Here is a 19,235-nt window from a genome sequence, read left to right on the forward strand (position 1 = left end):
TTGAAGAGACTGGACAATAAAAACAACTTAAGAATATATTCTAACTTTTTATTGTAATGAAAATCAGTTTAATTTTCATCCACATTGACTGTCTGTAGACCTGCAAAACAAGACATTTTATCACGACCTGTTATATATATATGGAACTCTTCCCAAGAAAGTACACCTACAGTTTCAAGGCTAGTCTGCTGATCTACTTCTGGAAGAGCAAACTATATAGATAAGTATTTCTCCAAATATTAAAACAAAAACTTAGTTGCATTACAGAATTGATTTTTCTCAGATGACAAGCAGAGAGGGCTTACCTTGCCTGAGCTTTTGACATCAGACAGGAAAACATGGGAGAACAAACCCTACAACTACCCTAGCGACCATGGCCCGTGTCTTTCAGTCTCTCAAAATCTACGTGATCATTTCACTTCCTTTTAATGTGGATTAGGAGTCCTGTTCTCTACAAAAGAGCTAGGTTAAGCCAGTGGTTTGACTCTTGCAGTATGCTTTTCATCTGAATTTTGCACTGCAGGAGCTGTCCTGCTTTGCTTCTTGTTCAGAAAAACATGGCATGGGAGATGCAGGAACCTTCCTTACCTTTGAATGTTGTGACTGGTACATAGGTAACCAGAGTATACAGCTTGTTGGGTGAATCCTCATCCTCATTGCGCTTTCTGGACAACCGCACACGGATGCGGTAAGGAACATTCCTAAAATGAAGATGGCAGATTAATTTGCAGTGAAGTATGTACTGGAACCCGTGAATTCATGGAAAGTTCTTTCTCAGCATCATACCAAGAGCAAAATCTTGTACTTTAAGAGACTGTACTATTTGACTTAGAGAAGGTTTTTGTTTGTTTTGCTTGGTTTTATTAAAGTTAGCAGGTAAGATTTAACTGAGCCTTGAGTAAGGTGAATTCATAATCCAGTAGGAGCATGAAGTCAGAAGTGCATCATCAGTCCACTACTGAGGAAATACACCATGAAGATCGTCAAGTGAACATGATCAGCAAGCAGCTGTTGCTAACAAGCATTTACTACAATATAAAGCAGAGAGGAAAAACCCCAACAATCTACCCTGAAAACCCCAAGGCCTCCATCAGAAGTCAACAGTATTGCCTATATTTATGCCAAAAGTTGTGGAAATTCTAGCGACCATCAAGCCTGAAGCAAGGTCTTATGGGCACAAAACTGATCATCATTTCTTCCTCACAAAGCACATGGAATCATAACTAAATTGTTTAATGATTTTGTTTGTAATAGGCAAATCACAGCTCAGTGTCCTCACCTAATAATGCCCAAAATATGCTGTTGAGGGGAAACGCAAATTTTTTTTCTCCACACCTTTTTTCACGTAACCCACCATCTCAAACTCAAGATTTCAGGAAACTCCTGCTCAGAGAACTTTGCTCCACAGAATATGTGAAGGAACCTCCTCCTCCCTGCTGCAACAGCCCGTTCAAGAGCATCAGGTGGACATTAATTTAGACACAGGAACTGGCTTTGCTTTACTCCCTTCCTGTCAAAGTCAAAAGCATTTTTCACTATTTTATGTAGATCACTGACTATCATACCAGCCAACATGGTGATTTTAGCCTCTGCTGATCCTTCCAGAGGAAGATACTTTACTTTGCTTACATTATGTATTCTAACTAGTAAAAACTGCAGACTCACACTGGAAAGACAGATGTGGTGGTTCCTTGCTCCACAGACTGCATTTGTACCAGCTAATACCAGTTAATAAGGAAGTCTTGGTTAGCAGCATCACTAGAAAGCCCTGCAGTTATGTATGCTGTCTCCTGGTTCCACTGCTGCTTCACTCCCTATGAACTGGGCAATTTAACAGGACAGAACACCCCTGCCTCCAAGACCCAGTAACTCAGTCTCATCCTCCCACTCTGCTTTTGAAGGAAGGGTCGACCACACAATGTCAGGCAAAGCATTCTATGTAAGTCATATTCCAGACTTAGGGATCTAATTCCCAGAAGACATGGTTTAAACCCATTTGCATCTCTCAAAGCATCAATCCAGATCAGTTAACATTTTATTACAGTTTAAGAAGTCCCACTCCCTACAGGAGCTCTTTTGGACCATCTTTATGCACGTTGAATCAGCTGCCTTTCTAGCAGTGATTTAACAGAAGTTGTAGTTTTTGGTCCCCAAACTACTTACTTATTTGTACTTTCAAGAAAAGATTAACGGTCCTGTTGAAAATACACCTGTGCAGCATTTGTTCAGCATGTCTCAAAACCTAATCCTGTTCAGATACACTATACAAATTCCACTAGCCTGGGATTGTGGTATCACTAAAAGGTCATGTTTATAAAAACTGCTGCAACAGGGATCAAGGTACTACAAGGTACTAATTGGGGTATTACAATACCCCAATCCTTTCTCTTTCCTGCCCTCCACTCCCAAACCTGCATTCCTTCTTTCCTTTGCTTTATTCTTACTAAAAGGAGAAGGAAATTCTTTCAATCCCCGAGTTTACCAAAGCTTTGTTACAAATATGCCAGGACAGCTGATCAGAACAGAGGTGACAGAAAGATTAGGTTGGTGTGTACGTCACAAGGAAGCATTTGCAAAGAAAACGCAAATACTCCAAGTACACAACTTTTTCCTAATCCTTCATGTCCTTCCTCACCCAGTAAAGAAAATTGCAAAAACCCACCTTATTCCTTTAGCCCATACTGCTTTGTTCAATCTGGTATCAATGCGAACATCAGGAGTACCCATCTCCTTCATCGCAAATTTACGGATTTCCTTGAGAGCGCGTGGTGCTCGCTTCTTGAAGCCCCTGGGACAAACACAAGAGCCATTTCTTTAACTTCAGGACACTGTCAGCACTAGACACTTGTTCCATGTGTTCTCCAAACATGTAACCCCCACAAAGGATTGTGCTTAACAGCTGCACCAGCCTGACTAGAACTTCACCCTGGCAGGCAGATGCTAACTTTAATAGAAACCATTTATACTTGGGTAGAATAATTTCAGTAAAATTTTGCAACCACAAGATCTTCTGGATTTTAAGCCTTCGTTTTAATGTCGACATATCTGAATATCTCAGTAACACTGAAGTGTTACAGGCACTCTGAATAAAAGCCCTATGAACAAAGCAGTGCAGCAATAGTAACATAAACATGACAGAACTGTATCAGTATTGAAATAAACAGCAGAAAAACAAAACTGATGTTATCTGAATATCAGCTTTTGCTGAACAGTACTTGATGGTTATTTTCTTTCATGCTATCAGGACTGCACCACCATCAGAACTGTTTTTTTTCCCCCAGTATAGCCTGGTCTCATGCCCATTATGGCCAGACCCTGCAGGACTGGGCATCCACAGTAGAAGTAAGAGCTGCACCATGAGTGTTTTGCCATATATATTATACCCACGCTGTGACACGGGGCTGTGCCAGTAGTGCCTGAGGTCCCACAGTGTCCAGAGGTCCCATATTCAGTTATATTATGTGCACACTGCTGTTGATACTTTGTGCTAGAAATGGGAAGTGGGTACTTGATCCACTGTGATCAAGTGAGACAAGCATTAAATAAAAAGCATTAAACACTAGCTTATCATGCCCAAAAAGAAAGGTGGACAGCAGGATCATGAGCACTAAAACAGAAAGACGTGCCAATCAACAGGTAAGGCCAGAACATCTTACTGCCATTTAAAGAGTACTACTGCATCCCATTCTCAGCCATGGTTTTGCAGTGCTCTCCTATTCCATGTTAACTTTAGCCACTACACCAATTGTCTGGATTTGGATGGTGTCATCCAGGTGCTTGCAGGCATACACAGAATGCAAGGGCACTGCAGTTTCTTCTGAAGCACTTCTCCACTACAGTTTCATGAGGTTCAACATCTGGTCAATTAAAACTCTTAAAACTACTCTTGCTTACACACAACAAATATCCTTTAACCCAAATCATATCCCAGTCTACACCTCACACAATTTTGTGATAAACATGAAGCCAATAATTTCATTTCTGAAACTTTCTCAGAGGGCATTTGCTTGGGAAAGAATGACCTGTGCACAGAAGTAAATCGATCTAACTTTAAGTCCCAGAACACTCACAATCACAGAAACGGGCTTATGTCTGAAAGCCACAAGCCAAGTCTGGGGCTGCACAGGTACAGAGCTGCTGCCTCGGGACACAACCGAGGCAAAAGGGACCACAAACACAATGCTCTAAGGACAGTCCTTCTCTGCTCTTTAAAACCTACTGAATCCACTACCAAATGCCACTTCACAGAAGGCAAATTTCGCTGATAAAAACTTACACGCCATGGATCCGCTTGTGAATGTTGATGGTGTATTCCCGAGTTACTACTTCGTTGATGGCAGAGCGCCCCTTCTTCTTCTCGCCGCCTTTCTTTGCGGGAGCCATCTCAGCGACGCTGAAAGGCACCACGTACACATCAAACGCACATCTCGGGCCTTCCCCGTCCCCCTCTCTCTCGCCGTCCCCAGTCCATTACAAACCACACAATTCCCACATTCAGAAACTTAAATCCAAGCTTCCGTAAGCCCCGGGGTCGCACCAGTCGCAGGCTTCACGCAGCAACTTCCCAGCATCACAGATGCTTTACTTGCATCTCCCTGAGACGGGCAGGAAGCACATCCGAGACTCTTCGACCATCTCCCATTAACATCGGCCTCCTGGCCAGCCCCAAGCCCCGTCCCTCTGCAAAGCGACCCAAGAGCTCAGCTCAGTCCGCCCCGGAATGAACACGACGGGGCCAGACCGGCTCCTCCAAGGGGCATCAGCACGGGCCGTATCCCCGTCCCACGAGTCCCGCAGGCCTCCCCGAGCCTGGGGAGGGCAGGAGAGGAGCCCCATTCCCGCCGAACGCGGACGCGCCGGGAGATCCCAGCCGGTGCCCCCCTTGCCCGACCGCCCCCCATGCCGGGCCGGGCCGCGTTCCCGCCGCGCCGCGGGGCGGATGGAGGCGGATTCCGCGGGACCGGCCCCGGGCCGCACTCACCCTGCCCGGGCACCGGCCGGAAAGGAGCGCGCGGGGCACGCTGGGAAACAGGAGCGCTTCCGGGATGAGGCTGGGAAGCGACTGCGCCGGCGGCAGGAGGGGCTGGTCTGGGGGCGGTGTCTGGGTGTGCCCGGAGCGGGGGATGTTCACTGGGGCGGTGTCTGGGTGTGCCCGGGCTGGGGGATGTTCACTGGGGCCGGGTCAGTGTGTGCCCGGGCTGGGGGATGTTCACTGGGGCCGGGTCAGTGTGTGGCCAGTCCGGGGGATGTTCACTGGGGCCGGGTCAGTGTGTGGCCAGTCCGGGGGATGTTCACTGGGGCCGGGTCTGGGTGTGCCCAGAGCGGGGTGTTCACTGGGGCCGTGTCTGGGTGTGCCCGGGCTGGGGGATGTTCACTGAGGCGGTGTCTGGGTGTGCCCGGGCTGGGGGATGTTCACTGGGGCCGTGTCAGTGTGTGCCCGGGCCGGGGGATGTTCACTGGGGCCGGGTCAGTGTGTGGCCAGTCCGGGGGATGTTCACTGGGGCGGTGTCAGTGTGTGCCCGGAGCGGGGGATGTTCACTGGGGCGGTGTCAGTGTGTGCCCGGAGCGGGGGATGTTCACTGGGGCGGTGTCTGGGTGTGCCCGGAGCGGGGGATGTTCGATGCCCACCCGCATCCTCTGTAGGGTCTGTCCCTTTTCCTTGGGGTGGTGTGTGAGGAACTCAGCTTGGCGCAGTGGTGCTTCCAGCAAGCATTTTGCCTCTTGCAGATCTGGAGCTCTTGTTCCCGAGACAGAACCGAGGCATCCCGGCGTGGGGCAGTAGCCTGGTGTAATCACCCCGCACGCCCGGAAAACGGACCCGAGCTGAGGGATTATGTTGGAACAAGCTGGGTTCTGGCTATAATGAACTAGAACGGCCCAGCTCTGTCAGGAGGACTGGCGTTGCTTTGTGTGTGTAACAGAGAACAAGGACAATAATCCCAAACCAGAATGTGTGTATGGGGAAGAACATGAAAAACTAGGCCTTGATGTAAATCTGCTCTTGTGAGCTGTCTGTATCCTTTCCGAACAATGTATTAAACTAGCTCAGAAGAAGGCAATCCCATGCTATTTACAGCATCTCCCTGTTAACAGCTTACAGTGCCACTGGTTTTAGAAAGTTAAGTGTTTGCACCAAGGCTGAGTTTGGTTTGGACGTACCACTGACAATTGGGAGAGATGTGGTTTATAATCCCAGAGAGTAGAACAAATTCTTATAGGTTATTTTCCCTTCCTGTGTCTTCTGTCATAGCAGCTGAGATCCGTCAGCTGCTGCTTCCACAGGTATTTCCTTGGAGGTGCTCATGTTTCTTCATTACCTCTTCCTGCATGAACTTTGGGTTTACGGATTTGTCCCCTCCTTTTCCAGGAGTGGCTGGGATTTATGAAGTTAGCCTCTGGTTTAGCCACCTGGTCTTTGCTTAGGTTTGTCTATAATTAATGGAAAGAGGGAGGTTCCTTCAGACAGTAAGTGAAACTTTCACATCTACTTTCTAATCTTCATCTGGTGGGGTCACTCTTGCTTCACTGAATGCAAGAATTCAAAGGGATGAGCAGGCTAATTCACCCTAGTAACTCAAGTTAGCAGTAAAAACATTTTTCTTAGAGACCCAATACTTGAGTCCCTCATCCTCTCTCAATGAGGGATTGTATGGACTGAAATACACATACACCCATCAGTGCTACCACCCAGTCTTGCAGCTGAAGCATCAGGGTAATAATTTTGTCAATGGATTTTCTTTAGATTTCTAGCTTTTTCAGAACTCAGGGCAAATAAGCTTTTTTCATTTCCTTGAAAGCTTATTTTCACAATTTCCAGCTCCTATCCCAGTTATCTCTATTGTTCCCCTATGGCACAGAAACCAGCACACGTGGGCCCAGCTGATGTGATCCTTGGTACTCAAGGGAGGGAAGGCCATGTGTGCACTTTGTTGAGCCTAATGCTGGCTTCAGTGGCTGCAAGCTGCCCTGAGGGCCATCCCCTTTTAGTCTTACTGAGGGGAATGAAGACATTCCTGTGCTATTACCCACCTCAATCTGTGCTGGAAGTTCTCCCTGTCTGTAGAAGGAAAGCAAGCCTGTACCTTGGCTGCTCCATCCTGTAGTCAATATTAATTTAATGTGAAAAGGAGTCTGCACAAAGATGCTAAAGTGGAAACCAGACTGTCTACAGGGCGACTATTCCAGAAGATATGTGCTCCAAAACTCAGGACATCAGTGTCTTAAAACACTGAAGCTGGACATGGGTCAAAGCCCTGGCATATGCTGAGTCAAACCGTTCTTTAAATCATCTGTTTTGTGCTAATATAAAACTCTTTGGTTGGAAGTACAAAGCTGCCTGAGGTCTTTAAAGGTGCTTTAAGTTTTAAAGGTACTTCAAACAAGCTGCCTTCACTTGCAGTAATTTAACTTCCTGAGCTTTCATTCTCAGTGTCTATGCCATGACAAAAACTACAAGGGATAATACTTGGTTTTGCTAACTGGGTGCTGAACACCGTTCAATTCTGTGGCTAGGAATAAAAGTCTGAAGTGAATCACATAGTTCAACAGTCACAGGAAAATGTGTGCAAGTCCTGCAATAAAGCCTTTTGGCTATTTTATTTTATTCTACAAATAAAGACAACTGTCCATCATTAAATGGAAAAAAATAATAGTTTGAGTTGTATATAGCATGAAACAGTAGTTCCCTTCACAAAAACATTTCTAATTCATTAGTTTATTACAAAATACCCACTCACAAAAAAGCACAAGCACAATCTTTATACTTGTGAAATGAGTTGATATTTCATATACAAAATAATTTCCACATAATTCCATATAATTTTATTTTATATAGAAATAGGTCATTATTACAACAGCTGTACAATACACTACTTTTTATTTAATAATTACATAAAATCTTTCTTAGAAACATATCAACGGAAAACATACAAAAAAAGCGAAAAGTGCATTTTCTTTTTTTTTTTCCTCCAAAGGAAAATTTAATCCTAAATGTTATAATGAAAGAGATATGTAATAGTCTGCAGCATCCCGAGTCAGTGGGCCAAAACACAGTGCATATTTCTCAAAGACTTGGAGTGGGTGAGTTTAGGTTGAAGAAGGATTGATGTTGCACTACTGGAGAGTTGCATGACTATGCTTACAATTTGAGTTCTCCTTTGCAATCACAATTCCTGTAGGAAACAGTCCAGTGTGGTTGTGGGTTTGATTTTTTGGTTGGTTGGTTTTTAGTGATGAAGAACAGTTAGGGTAAGCTGCATAATACTTTTCAGATTCTAAATCAAGGGTTATGAGCTGTAGACCATCTTCACCAATGGCTGGGCTTTTTCCTCCATTGGATGTGCTAATTTGGCCACAAGAATAAAGAAACAAACTTCTCTTTACAGAAAGTGCCTAGGTTTTGTCATCTGTGCAGTTGTGCAAAATAATAACAATAATCATAATAAAAATAATCTCTTGTTCTCTCCTCGATAGACCTTTGACGCAGTGCTTTTCATACACAAAAGAAGAACTGAAACAGTGAAGGCCAAGTACCTCATAAGTCTGTCGACAGTCTTTTGGAATTGCCAGATGGCTTCCAGAAGGACACACTGGGATTGAATGCCTCTTCCCATGCTCCCAGTGGTGATGGAGGCCCCACAGGATAGTGCTCCTCTTTATTTTGCTCTGTCAGTATATCCTGTGCTCACGACACAGCGCAAACGGAAGCCAGCGTGCCGTGAGTGCACTGTCTGTGGCAGTCTGCACTGGGCGTACTTCTGTCACAGAGCTTGGAAAGAAATGCTTGTGCAAAAGCCAGAACAGTAAGTACAAAGTCATTCTCTTCTGCCCCATGTGCCCATTGGTTAAAGCTAATCGTGCATTGGTTGTGCTGGTGGGACTCTATCGCAGAGGCTGTGGTAAATTTGATGATTCTGATAAACTGTTTCTTCTTCTTGACGTTAGTTGTTGCTGTTGCTGCTGCTGCTGCTGCTGCTGTGTCTGATGATACCCCATATTTCCTTGCTGTGGTGAGTAAGATGGCAGGAGCAAAGAATCAGGCTGTTCATTGTGCAAAGAACTTGGTGTTTGCACCTACAGATAAAGTAAAATTTATTGTGGTGTTTCATTCTTTCACGTGTTAATGCTCTTTGTTTTCAGGTTACAGGATGCTTAAAAATTACTACTGGTTTGCTGGCTTTTATTTCTGGAGCTGTTTGGCATGAGGTTAGCTTATCTAATACTGGAAGGAACGGACATAAATTGCAACAAAGAACATTCCAATTAGGCATTGAGAAGGTTTTCTCATAGGAATGCACTGCCTGGGATTTGCAGGTTATCCTGAAAAGCCTGTTTGGGAATCGCATGGCTGAACATGTCAGAAATGACACGGATGGATGGCAGAAATGAAACGGACCCTAATGTGCCTCATACTGCCCCTTCTAGCCCTTCCTTTTCCTGAGCTTACAGCTGGGTGTGACTTTGCAGGGTTGATGTGAATTTTGTAGATGCTTTATTGGAAACAGTATCTGCCAGAATTTCTTTCATTAATTCTCGGCTACAATAAGGATTTCATTTCAGTAACAAGAGTTTAATCATTTGAAGTTGGTTATACTCCTTCAGTGATGCCAGTGGATATGTGATCAGGCTTTACAGACTCAGTTCAGCTCCTATTGAACTAATACAGAAACACCTCATTTTCCCCCTTCACCCTAGCATGTGTTGAATTAGGTCAAAAAATAAATATTTTTACATCTTCAAATCACCTGGTTCTTCCAGGCAACGTGGTCCACTTTATCTTCTTTGCCTTGTAGAGTTGTGAAAATATGTTAGTTTCCTGAAGGGATCCAGATATCTGATCCAGATCTATTTTATGTTGATGCTGGTAATTAAAACTCATCTTTTGACTTGTAAACTAAGTAAATTTTATACTGAATAAAGAGTACAGAACAAATCCTAAGGCACTGATTTTCTCCAGCTGGAAATAAACTTTAAATATATTCAAGATAATCTGATTATGCTTTAAATTTACAGAATTAGTAATTTCCTTTTAAATATTCTGACTGCTCTCTTGCTGTACTAGTACGTAGCAATGTGTCATACATCTGAAGTTAGAATCAGAATCTTTTAAATTGACATTTCTGCCAGGATCAGGCTGCAGCAGAAACCTGAGGCCCCATTTGCACAGCCCACTCACCTTGTTACTCTGTGTGCACACTTTATACATCAACCTCTTTGTCCTACCTGCAGGTAGCGTTGTTGCTGATGCTGTTGGTGCTGGAGTTGCATAGGTGGCAAAGATGATGGCTGGGAAGGAGGGGTAGTGGTGAACCCTTGGTTTAACACTGCTTGTCCCATCAGTACAATTGGAGAGCTGCTGCTGGAAGTCTGCACTTCCAAACTTTGAAACATTTGTTGGGTTTGAGAATACCTATGGAAGAAAGAAGCAAAACAATCAAGAACAAAGTGCTGGAAATAAAGGTCTTCTCTTAGAATAGGGATGGTAATCCCCAGTCTTCCTAAATCATAGAATCACAGAATGCTGTGGGTTGGAAAGGACCTTAAAGACTGTCTAGTGCCAACCTACCTTCAGTGGACAGGGACATCTTCCACTACACTCAGAGCCCCATCCACCAATCTGGCTTTGAACACTTTCAGGGATGGGCCATCCACCATGTCTCTGGGCAACCTGTTTCAGTGCCTCACCACCTTCACAGTATAGAATTTCTTCCTAATATTTAATCTAAACCTGCCCTATTTCAGTTTAAATTCACTACCTTTTGTCCTATCCCTCTATGCCCTTGTTAAAAGTCCCTCCCCCTGTCTCTTGTAGCCCGTTTTAGATACTGGAAAGCTGCTGTAAGGTCTCCCTGGGTCTTCTCTGCTGCAGCTGAAACCCCCAAATAATTCCCAATAAATGATTCCCATGCATGGGACCTGCTAATGTGAACACCAGCACTGTTGGCAGCACTGCCTTCCCTTACTCTGTGCATGAACTGGACTTGGAGGGAAGAATACATCTCACCTCAGAATCCAGATCACATTTTAGATTCATTAAAGATTCTGGTTTATGCACATCTTGTCTTCAGCCACAGCATTCACATCCCAGGCTCATTAAACCAAATGGTCTTTGATTCTGTTTTAATATGCTGAGCCCTGAACAGCAGAGAGAGAGAAGCAAATGCACTTCCTGTCCTGCTGCCTGTGACTGTCTGGGGGTTGGTGATCTCCTGCAGAAACATGGCTAGGGTTGATTACTTCTTAAGCTTCTCATACGCATATTGCCAAGTACGATCAGCAGTTCCCATCACTGAGAGCCCCACTCTAGGAACAGAAGAAGCCTCTAGAAACCCTCTGGAACAAGGGATGGGACAGAAACAAAATACTCCTCTTGCTGTTCTGTTTTTGCAAAGCAAAACTTAAATATGTGTTGTTTTGTGGAAGGCTGTGGGCAAAACCACAATGGAACTATTGCCAACCCAGCCTAATTCTGTTTATCCTGTAAAGGGTGATGAGATCATAGTGTGACTTGTGTTCACTCAACAGCTGTTCAACATTAGGTTTTTGTCAGAAATGCTACAGTCTGGGTACTTGTATGAGGATGTGAGCTCCTATAAAAGGGTCCCAGGAGTCTATAAGTCTACATGAACTGGGAGATGCCTCTTTGCAAATAAGGCCTCTTTTAATCAGAGGCTTGAAAGCAGAGCTTCAATATTTACATTTGACAAATTAACTCAAGATAATCTTAAACAACAATAATGATGTTTAAAAAAAAAAAGTTCTGAATACCTACATTCCTGAGATAACATTAGAAAAATACTGTTTTGTAAAAAGAATTATTTTTAAAGAAATTATGTACAAACGGTTTCTTATTATTTTAGCAGTTTACAACTAAGTACAGTGACAAAAAAACAGTTTAAAAAAAAAAGGTATATTTTGACCAGCTTGTTCTGGTTCCTTCATCTCAGTTTTGAGGAGACAAAACTGAGGTGAGGCTTTTTTGGCACCAGTCATTTAACTGAGCCAGTGCTGACTTTCTCATATTTACTTTGGTGGGTCAGAAGTTCTAGTGCTGAAGCAGGCAGCATGTGAGGGACAAAAACTCCCCCAGCCATGGCTTGTTAAAAGTGCCACAGGCACTCTGTGTTTCTCTCTGCCATTCTTCCTGATATGACCAGGCAGGGTAAGGCTGACCCTGATGCTGGAAGGCAGGCTCAGCGCAGTAACACATTCCCAATATTTATAACTATTTTGTCATCTTACAAAAGAAGGCTACTTCTTTTGACAAGGCACGTACTTGGCCTGGGATCCCGCCATGCTGAGGTCTGAAGGGTGTCTTGCATTACAGGACCCAGGCATCATGGGCTGAATAGGCTGGCTAAGCAACAATCTGGCACATGAGAGAAAAAAAATAAAAATAAATCGTCACATTGCTGGAAGAGAATGACCCTACAAATCCCACACCGTGCAAAGACAAACTGCATTTTCACAGGCACCACACAAGGCCGAGCGTGAGGAGGTCTGTCCCAGCTGCTGGCTGTGGCAGGCGCATCCTGGGCACTGCGAGGCAGAGCCTGGGGCAGCGCCAGCCCTCTGGGGTGATCTGGGAGCCTGACGTACACCTAATAAATCACACCTTTTTACCATTATTATCTTCTTTATTATATGGATGCTTGAATTACGTTTTGCAACTTCGGTTAAATTCACCTCGTGCTTTTCAAAGCCAGCAGCAAGGTTTCAGTTTTCATAACGCTACGGGGTCAGACAGCTACACTTTGGGAATCTTAATCCACCCGTGCATTACTGCAGTCCCAAGCGCTGGTGGCGCTGCGATCGCTGTTCCCGCTGGGCACAGCTGGAAGCCCAGCCCCTCCCGAGCGCGGCCCCGGCCCGTACCTGAGCTGCTGGTCGTGGCTGCAGCCGGCGGGCGCGGGGGTGCCGCCGCGGGACAGGCCGCCAGGGGGCGCCGCGGGGCCGCCGCCTGAGGCGAACGGCGCGGGCGCGCCGCGGGGCGGGGCGCGGCCACCGCCCGGCGCCAGCTCCGAGCTCCGCGCCGCCTTCGGGCCCTGCAAGGGAAGAGGAGACAGCGATGAGAGAGCCCGAGTCCGGGACCAGTGCCTAGCGGTGCCACCACCTGCTGCTCTCACCATATGTGAAACGAATGTCATGCCCGCGGCGGCCCCGGGCCCGCTCCTGCCGGCCAGCAAACCCGGCAGTGCCCAAACGATCCCCCTTTTGAGGCAGGAGCAAAGTTAAGCGTAGGGAGCTGCCGCCAAGCCCCCTAACAGGAAAAGATCAAAGAAAAAAAAAAGTGGTTTTTTTTTTTGTTCCCCCCCCCCCCCCCTCCATTTCACAGAATCGCAGAACGGGTCAGGTTGGAAGGACCATCTTGTCCATCCTCCCTCCTCTAGCAGGGTCATGCCAGCGCACATTACACAGAATCGTGCTCAGACGGTTCTTGAAAACCTCAAGTAAGGAAGACTCCACACCCTCTCGGGGCAACCTGTTCCAGTGCATGGTCGCTTGCACAATGACAAGTTCTTCCTTGTATTCTGGTGGAACTTCCTGTGCATTAGTTTCTGCCCCTCGTCTTGTATTTGTTATAAAGATAACAAATCTTTCTATTTTAATAGAGTCATTATAACACAGGTGTATAGGAGGTGAAAAGCTACAGCTGGGGGACTCTGAAGACAATCATACAAATATGCTTGCCACACAATCAAGAAGCAGAAACAGGAGCTCAGTTTTCTGTGAAGGGAGGTACAACAGGTGGGCAGAAGAGCAAACACTGGAAATGCTGAGAAACTAGCAGTATGAACAAAAAATACAGTGCCAAACCTAATAGCTTTCACAGATCTCAGCTACTGCTCAGGCTGAACTTTATTTTGCTGTGCAGGAACCTGTTAATGCTCACAGCCTGAGGGTCTCAAATGAATCTCAATGTATTCTGTGTGCCACCACAGCAGACAGGCTTTGTTTCATTGGTGGTGTCCGACTGGGCTCAGGGAGCATTCTGAGAGTATTCTGAGAGGTCTCACTATTTCAGGTTTCCAGTGAGATCAGTCAGGTTTCTTTCAGGATCACCTGAAGAACAGTAAGTCACCTACACACTTTGCATGCCCCCCTGCTCCATTTTCAAGATGAAACAGCTGCTCATGTAACCCTCCTGGCTGAGGTCTTAAAGAAAGGCTTTAAGGTAAGGTAAATGCGGTAGGGAAACACATTTTATAGGCTGCCCTTTATACGGAAAAATAAGAAACAGAAGGCAAAGGCACAGCTACAGGACTGACATGATTCTACTTGCTTGCTTAATAACAGTTCAGTGTCTCCTTTCCATCCAAATGCTTCTCTATTCAAAGAAATAATTACCTGGCTCGATATCACGCTTGCTTCTCTCAGTGACTGCTGGTTTGTTGTTTGTGAAGATGAGATTTGCCCTTGAAGTTGAGGACTGGGGACAAGCTGCTGCTGAGAAATGGCCCCTGACCTCTGCTGTAGCTGTTGTGGATCCAGCTGCTGAGTATTGCTAAAGCTCAGGGACACTGTTGGCTGCTGTAAGATCATCTGGAAAAGAAGAGGGGAGGATTTATTTACATAGCCCAGATGTCCTGAATAATGAATGTGACAGAAGTAAATCCAAGGATATATTCTAAAATACAGTTAACACATTTTGACTAATAACAAATTTACTGTTAGCTGAAAATCACCTGTCATTCCTACATTAACAGCTCTACTGTTTCTTGGTTTCTTGTTCTGCAAGTGCACGCATTACTTGTGAAATGCCTCTTGAAGGTGCAAGTCCTCTCTCCATGGGGCAGGCACAGCCCTCTTAAGAGCAGTTCCCAGTACATTTACTGTGTTCTGGGGCATCCTGACCAAAGAGAAGAGAGTAACTCCATGTCTTTTCAGTCCTTTGTTTCTCCTTTTAACAAAATCCACCTGCCTTTCAGACAGAGCTGTCTTTGAATTTGTCTCTGGAAATTCAACACTTTACACCCAGCTGAGTTGTCGAATGTTTTTAATGAGGTCACAGTCAGGCCAGAGCTCTCCAAGCTGAATGGCCGTGTCCTTATCATTGACAGGATGTGTAAACAGACAGTCGCTGTCATTTATCTGATTTCCCATCAGGTAACTGTCACCTGGTGTTCTTCCTAACTGTGCCATGCATTTGACTTGTGCAAAAGAGCTAGCAGCTCCTCTCTTAGTGTTTCTGTAAATGATGTCCTCTTTACGTTTGCCTTTAAAGATGAAGCTTTCTTCTTTAAAAGTTATAGGACTTGGGAATTTTTGCTTTTCTCGGGGCTATTTCTTTTATTACAGCTGTAAAGAGGGAAAAGTAATCTTTTAAAACCATGCATTATTAATGCTACAAGCTCTCTTTGCAGTATTTCAGACCTAGCCTTTCTGCCACCAAGGACTGTATGGAGATACACATCCCACACAGTTGACGTAATTTTTGGATCCAATTCTGATTCCACACCACTGCTACATGTGTGGAACTCTATTAATTTAACTGAAGCTACTTAAGTTTTAAATGAAATCAGAATCACAATTATTCTCTTCATTATTCATCCATCAGTCTCACGCCTAGCAGTACATCTGAGGTATGCCCAGTAATTAGTACACCTTTGTGCAGCTTATTGCTATATTAACAATTCCCTAAACTATCATGTCCCCTCTAATTTTTCCTGGAAAAAGCCCATACCTTTCTCCAAAGGCCCAACATAATGTATTGCTTTTCTTTGCAGAAGTATGGCTTGATCCATCATGTTTGTACTTACTTATCTAGCTTTAAAAACACAGCTTATTTAAATATGATAAATTTTTAATTAATTTCTGTGTGCCAAGATTTTACCCAGGAAAAAAGGTACCTACAAAGCTTACATTAATCAGCTGGGACAGGGGGGCAATTAAGGAAAAGCAACAGCTTGTTTCAGGTGCTGTAGGCTAACCACATCTCAGAGATGTCTGATAGGAATAAATGGGTCAAGTGACAGGGTTGGGGCTGCACTAGCTCCGAGTGTTTTCTTTTAAAAACACTACTCACTGAGTTTGGAGCCATTACATATCAGAAAGACAGATGGTCTCGCAACTTCTGCCAAGTAAATAGGTCTTATTATGAATAAATCACAGACAAATATAATGAAAATTCATTTTCTTGTTTATTTTTTGTACATAGAAGCTAAGATTTGGACATGTTTAGTACATTAAGTCACTTGATTAGCCCTAGCAGTGAAACAGGTTGCCACTGATATAAAATTTAATACAGAATTCAGAACAGGCAAGCAAGTGGTGCATGTCAAGAAAGTGATGAGGAGGGAGTGTAAGCCCACTGGCACTGGAAAGATCACTGCAAGTGAAGACCTTTAGGAGGATTAGCTTAGTGTCCTCCTTGTACATGGCGCACGTCACTGGAGAAACACTCAGTTCACCCAATGCAAATTCAACATGAAGGCGAATGTCAGGCAGGGTGTGAACTTGCAGCAGACTACTTACTTAGCAGGGACCTCCCTGTGTGCTTACCTCACTTCCAGATGAAGGCCAAGGAGTTTATCCTCCAAAGAAAGTAGAGTAACCTACTTTGCAATTACCAGAATGTGCCACTGGGTAGGAATGTGCACAGTTAATGGTTAGCAGCTAACACACCATAAATTTAAAACCAAGCTTATCCCAGTAGGCCAATTTCATTTGTTCATATGTTTGTACCCTGAGAGGGCTCTAAGTGTTTCATACCTGGGGACTCTCTGTTGCCATTACAATGGCCAAAGCAGCATTGTTACCCTCTGGACATGAATGACCTGGAAAAAACAAGCTCAGAGCGAGACGCAATGGTGACCATGTCCCTGCAGAGCTGAAGATTCAACTTATCAAAACAAGAGTTAAAGTGACAGAGGATTGAAGAGTGGAATTTCCATCTGCTACTTAAACCTAAAAGCTTAATTTGTACCTAATGGTGTTTTTTTTATAATGGGCCTCTTTTGTGATAGTCCTGTCTGAATTCCCTCAAAACACTGAAATACAGCAGCTTTAAATAACAAGACAAACCTTTTCATAAAAAATAAAATCTTTCCCTGTCTAAGTAGATAAATTAGCAGCCTCCTAACTGTGTTGCTGCTAATGATGTCTCGTTGGTGATTTTGTGGACTGCAAGGTCAGCGAAGCATCTTACAAACATTTTTTAATTGGCCAGATTGTTAACATACACAGCAAAGCAGCGAGGAAGAGGAGGGACCCTCTGACACTGCTGCCCCCTTATTCCAAGATAGATGGGCCCTACAGCTAATGGCTGCATCACACTGACAAGGCATCCTGAGCAAAACATCTCTTTGACTCTACCTGTTCTTTGGATAATCAGGGGATTATAGGTTTTGGGCTCATCATTACAGGCATCAAGACTCTTTCTTTATGTAAAATATATGAAGATGAGAAGCACAGCATTGGGAAGCTGAGATGCATGGACTTAGAAAAGAGCTTGCTTTGCACGTGATGGGTGGCTGTGGATGGTCTTGATTGTAGTTCTTGCAAGCTGGTCAGGCTCAGCCTTTCTGCCTTCCTCTGCATCTGCGAATCATTAGCTAGACTGTTCAAACTGGAGCAGACACAGCATCCTTCAGACTTCTGAGGTTACTCTTTCTGCTCTTGTCCTTCATTGTCAGGAAAAGCAGTAACAGAGATTTAATGGAGTTTTGAACACTTTTATTCAGGGCCTGCAATCCTCCCGATAGTTTCATCTTTCTCTGCACAGGGCTTCTGCAAACAGTTTCTAATGCAGACTACTGTGCTCAGCGTCTGTCTGGCTGTGAAAGCATTTCTTCGTGGACTGCCGTATTCAGTTTTGAAGATCTCTGAAGGAAATGGAAATCGAGCTTAATTCTCCATGGAGCTACCTGTACACTTCTGTGCGGAAAGGAGTGAACCAGTGGGGATGATATGCTAATAAATCAGCTAATAAGGGAAAAGCAGTGAACACTTCCCCCTGTTCAGACAGCCTACATCACTCCCCCACGCTTACAGCTCTATTACGCAGTGTATTAAAGACACCACAAATGTGCCTGATAGTAGCCTGTTTGTTACTATGCATTTTAGCTTTGGTAGTAGACACAGTGTGATCAATGTCTGCAAGACATCCAGCTCCCTGAATGATGAAATCTGTGCGGCAAAGCACGTGGTTGGATTTCTGATTTAACAGTTTACTCCTCGCTGCTTGTGAGTCACGAAAGAGCTGCATGCAAAAGTGTGAGGCTTTCTTTCAAATTGCCCCTAGCCAAGTAAGATAAAATTAATTCCTTGCCTCAATCTATCCCTGCAACAGCACAGTCATTTATTTCTGTGTTTTTTGGTATTTTACCTAGAGAAAGTGGGAGAAGAAAAAGGCCCTGGCCAGGAGTGAGTGTGACCACTCGCATCTCATCACCTTGTTTAATTGCTCTGAGACCAAAAAGCACACAAAATACAGAGACTGTATTCTCTGTCCAGCATTGCTGGATTATCCCCATGCAGCATTGCCATTTCAGGCAAATATGCAGCCCTCTGCGTTTCCAAGTTTTCCATCCTCCCTGCCTCTCAGCTCTGCATCTGCAGTAAGCTGGTAAATGGTAAGTACTGATACCAGAGAACTTGTAATGGTCTGAAAATACTTACTCCAACCTGGTGCAGTCTTCATGGGAGAGGGCATCACCCAAATGGTGTAATTCAGAGCTAAAAACTGGTAAGGGGTGGGAAGTACAGAACAACCCACCATTTACCCTCTGGGCCTCTGCCTGAGCTCCCTTTGAGTGTATCTGAGAATCTCTCCCATGAAATGCACCTTAATGCATATAGGAGACAGCTTTCTAAAAATAAAATCTGTTTCCTCCATATAAGAATGTGCTTTGAAATTCTATTTTTGCCTGAATAATGAAAAAAAGAAGAGCATGTATGATTATTGAAGATGTCACCAGGAGAGAGTAATGGTTGTCACCCAGTTAAAAAGAGAGGAAGTGAGAATATCATGTCTCTTGATATTCATAATAACAATAATAGCTTTCAGACATATGACATGATTCTGAGCTGAATACCTGTTAATTGCAGAGAGACTTTCTCTTCCCATTAATCAAAGTCAGCGGAGAACCAATAGAAGAAACACACTGAAGCTAAACCTGGTCTCCCTAATGTGATTGTATGGCACCAGGAACAGGGAGTCCCAGGTTTGGAACCCACAGTTGCTGTGTTGTCTTACAACACTGCACATGCAGCAACTTAGGTGGCAAAGTTTATAA

The 19,235-nt window shown here is 44.4% G+C and overlaps 2 protein-coding genes and 1 long non-coding RNA gene across 8 annotated transcripts in view; 1 reads left to right on the forward strand and 2 right to left on the reverse strand.

Annotated features, from left to right (window-relative positions):
* Positions 1-34: 34 nt before the first annotated feature.
* RPL31 (ribosomal protein L31) lies at positions 35-5,086 on the reverse strand. 2 transcript variants are annotated; one of them, XM_058830000.1, is made up of 5 exons: positions 4,982-5,086; positions 4,277-4,393; positions 2,663-2,788; positions 589-701; positions 35-100 (listed from the first exon to the last, which is right to left on the reverse strand). In XM_058830000.1, exons 2-5 carry the CDS (start codon positions 4,381-4,383, stop codon positions 69-71), a joined length of 378 nt encoding a protein of 125 aa, XP_058685983.1. In that variant the 5' UTR covers positions 4,384-4,393; positions 4,982-5,086; the 3' UTR covers positions 35-68. The 2 variants fall into 2 exon arrangements, with proteins under 2 accessions (XP_058685983.1, XP_058685984.1); XM_058830001.1 differs by lacking the exon at positions 4,982-5,086 and adding an exon at positions 4,538-4,591.
* On the forward strand, positions 5,044-9,271 carry LOC131574994 (uncharacterized). 3 transcript variants are annotated; one of them, XR_009276650.1, is made up of 4 exons: positions 5,044-5,097; positions 5,728-5,989; positions 8,473-8,801; positions 8,944-9,070. It is a non-coding gene; the product is annotated as an uncharacterized LOC131574994 (long non-coding RNA). The 3 variants fall into 3 exon arrangements; XR_009276651.1 differs by lacking the exon at positions 5,044-5,097 and adding an exon at positions 5,305-5,326; XR_009276649.1 differs by lacking the exon at positions 5,044-5,097 and adding an exon at positions 9,139-9,271 and having other exon boundaries at positions 5,339-5,989; positions 8,944-9,008.
* The window catches only part of NPAS2 (neuronal PAS domain protein 2), a 104,457-nt gene continuing 92,785 nt past the window's right edge, over positions 7,564-19,235 (reverse strand). For all 3 annotated transcript variants that reach the window (XM_058829998.1, XM_058829997.1, XM_058829999.1), the window contains 5 exons: positions 14,347-14,541; positions 12,874-13,043; positions 12,275-12,367; positions 10,222-10,408; positions 7,564-9,072 (listed from right to left, as the gene is read on the reverse strand). In XM_058829998.1, the coding sequence (XP_058685981.1) occupies positions 8,881-9,072; positions 10,222-10,408; positions 12,275-12,367; positions 12,874-13,043; positions 14,347-14,541 (837 nt within the window). In that variant the 3' untranslated portion in view covers positions 7,564-8,880. The remainder of the gene's footprint in view (positions 9,073-10,221; positions 10,409-12,274; positions 12,368-12,873; positions 13,044-14,346; positions 14,542-19,235) is intronic.

This window comes from Poecile atricapillus, chromosome 1 (assembly GCF_030490865.1).
Source record: "Poecile atricapillus isolate bPoeAtr1 chromosome 1, bPoeAtr1.hap1, whole genome shotgun sequence".
Classification (NCBI taxonomy): domain Eukaryota; kingdom Metazoa; phylum Chordata; class Aves; order Passeriformes; family Paridae; genus Poecile; species Poecile atricapillus.

Excerpts from the sequence above, each read along its gene's own strand:
- RPL31 (XM_058830000.1), bottom strand. The coding sequence starts at position 4,383 with ATGGCTCCCGCAAAGAAAGGCGGCGAGAAGAAGAAGGGGCGCTCTGCC. Across the intron at positions 2,789-4,276 it reads CACAAGCGGATCCATGGCGT|GGGCTTCAAGAAGCGAGCAC; the intron begins GTAAGTTTTTAT and ends TGTTTGTCCCAG. Across the intron at positions 702-2,662 it reads GTATGGGCTAAAGGAATAAG|GAATGTTCCTTACCGCATCC; the intron begins GTGGGTTTTTGC and ends TCTTCATTTTAG.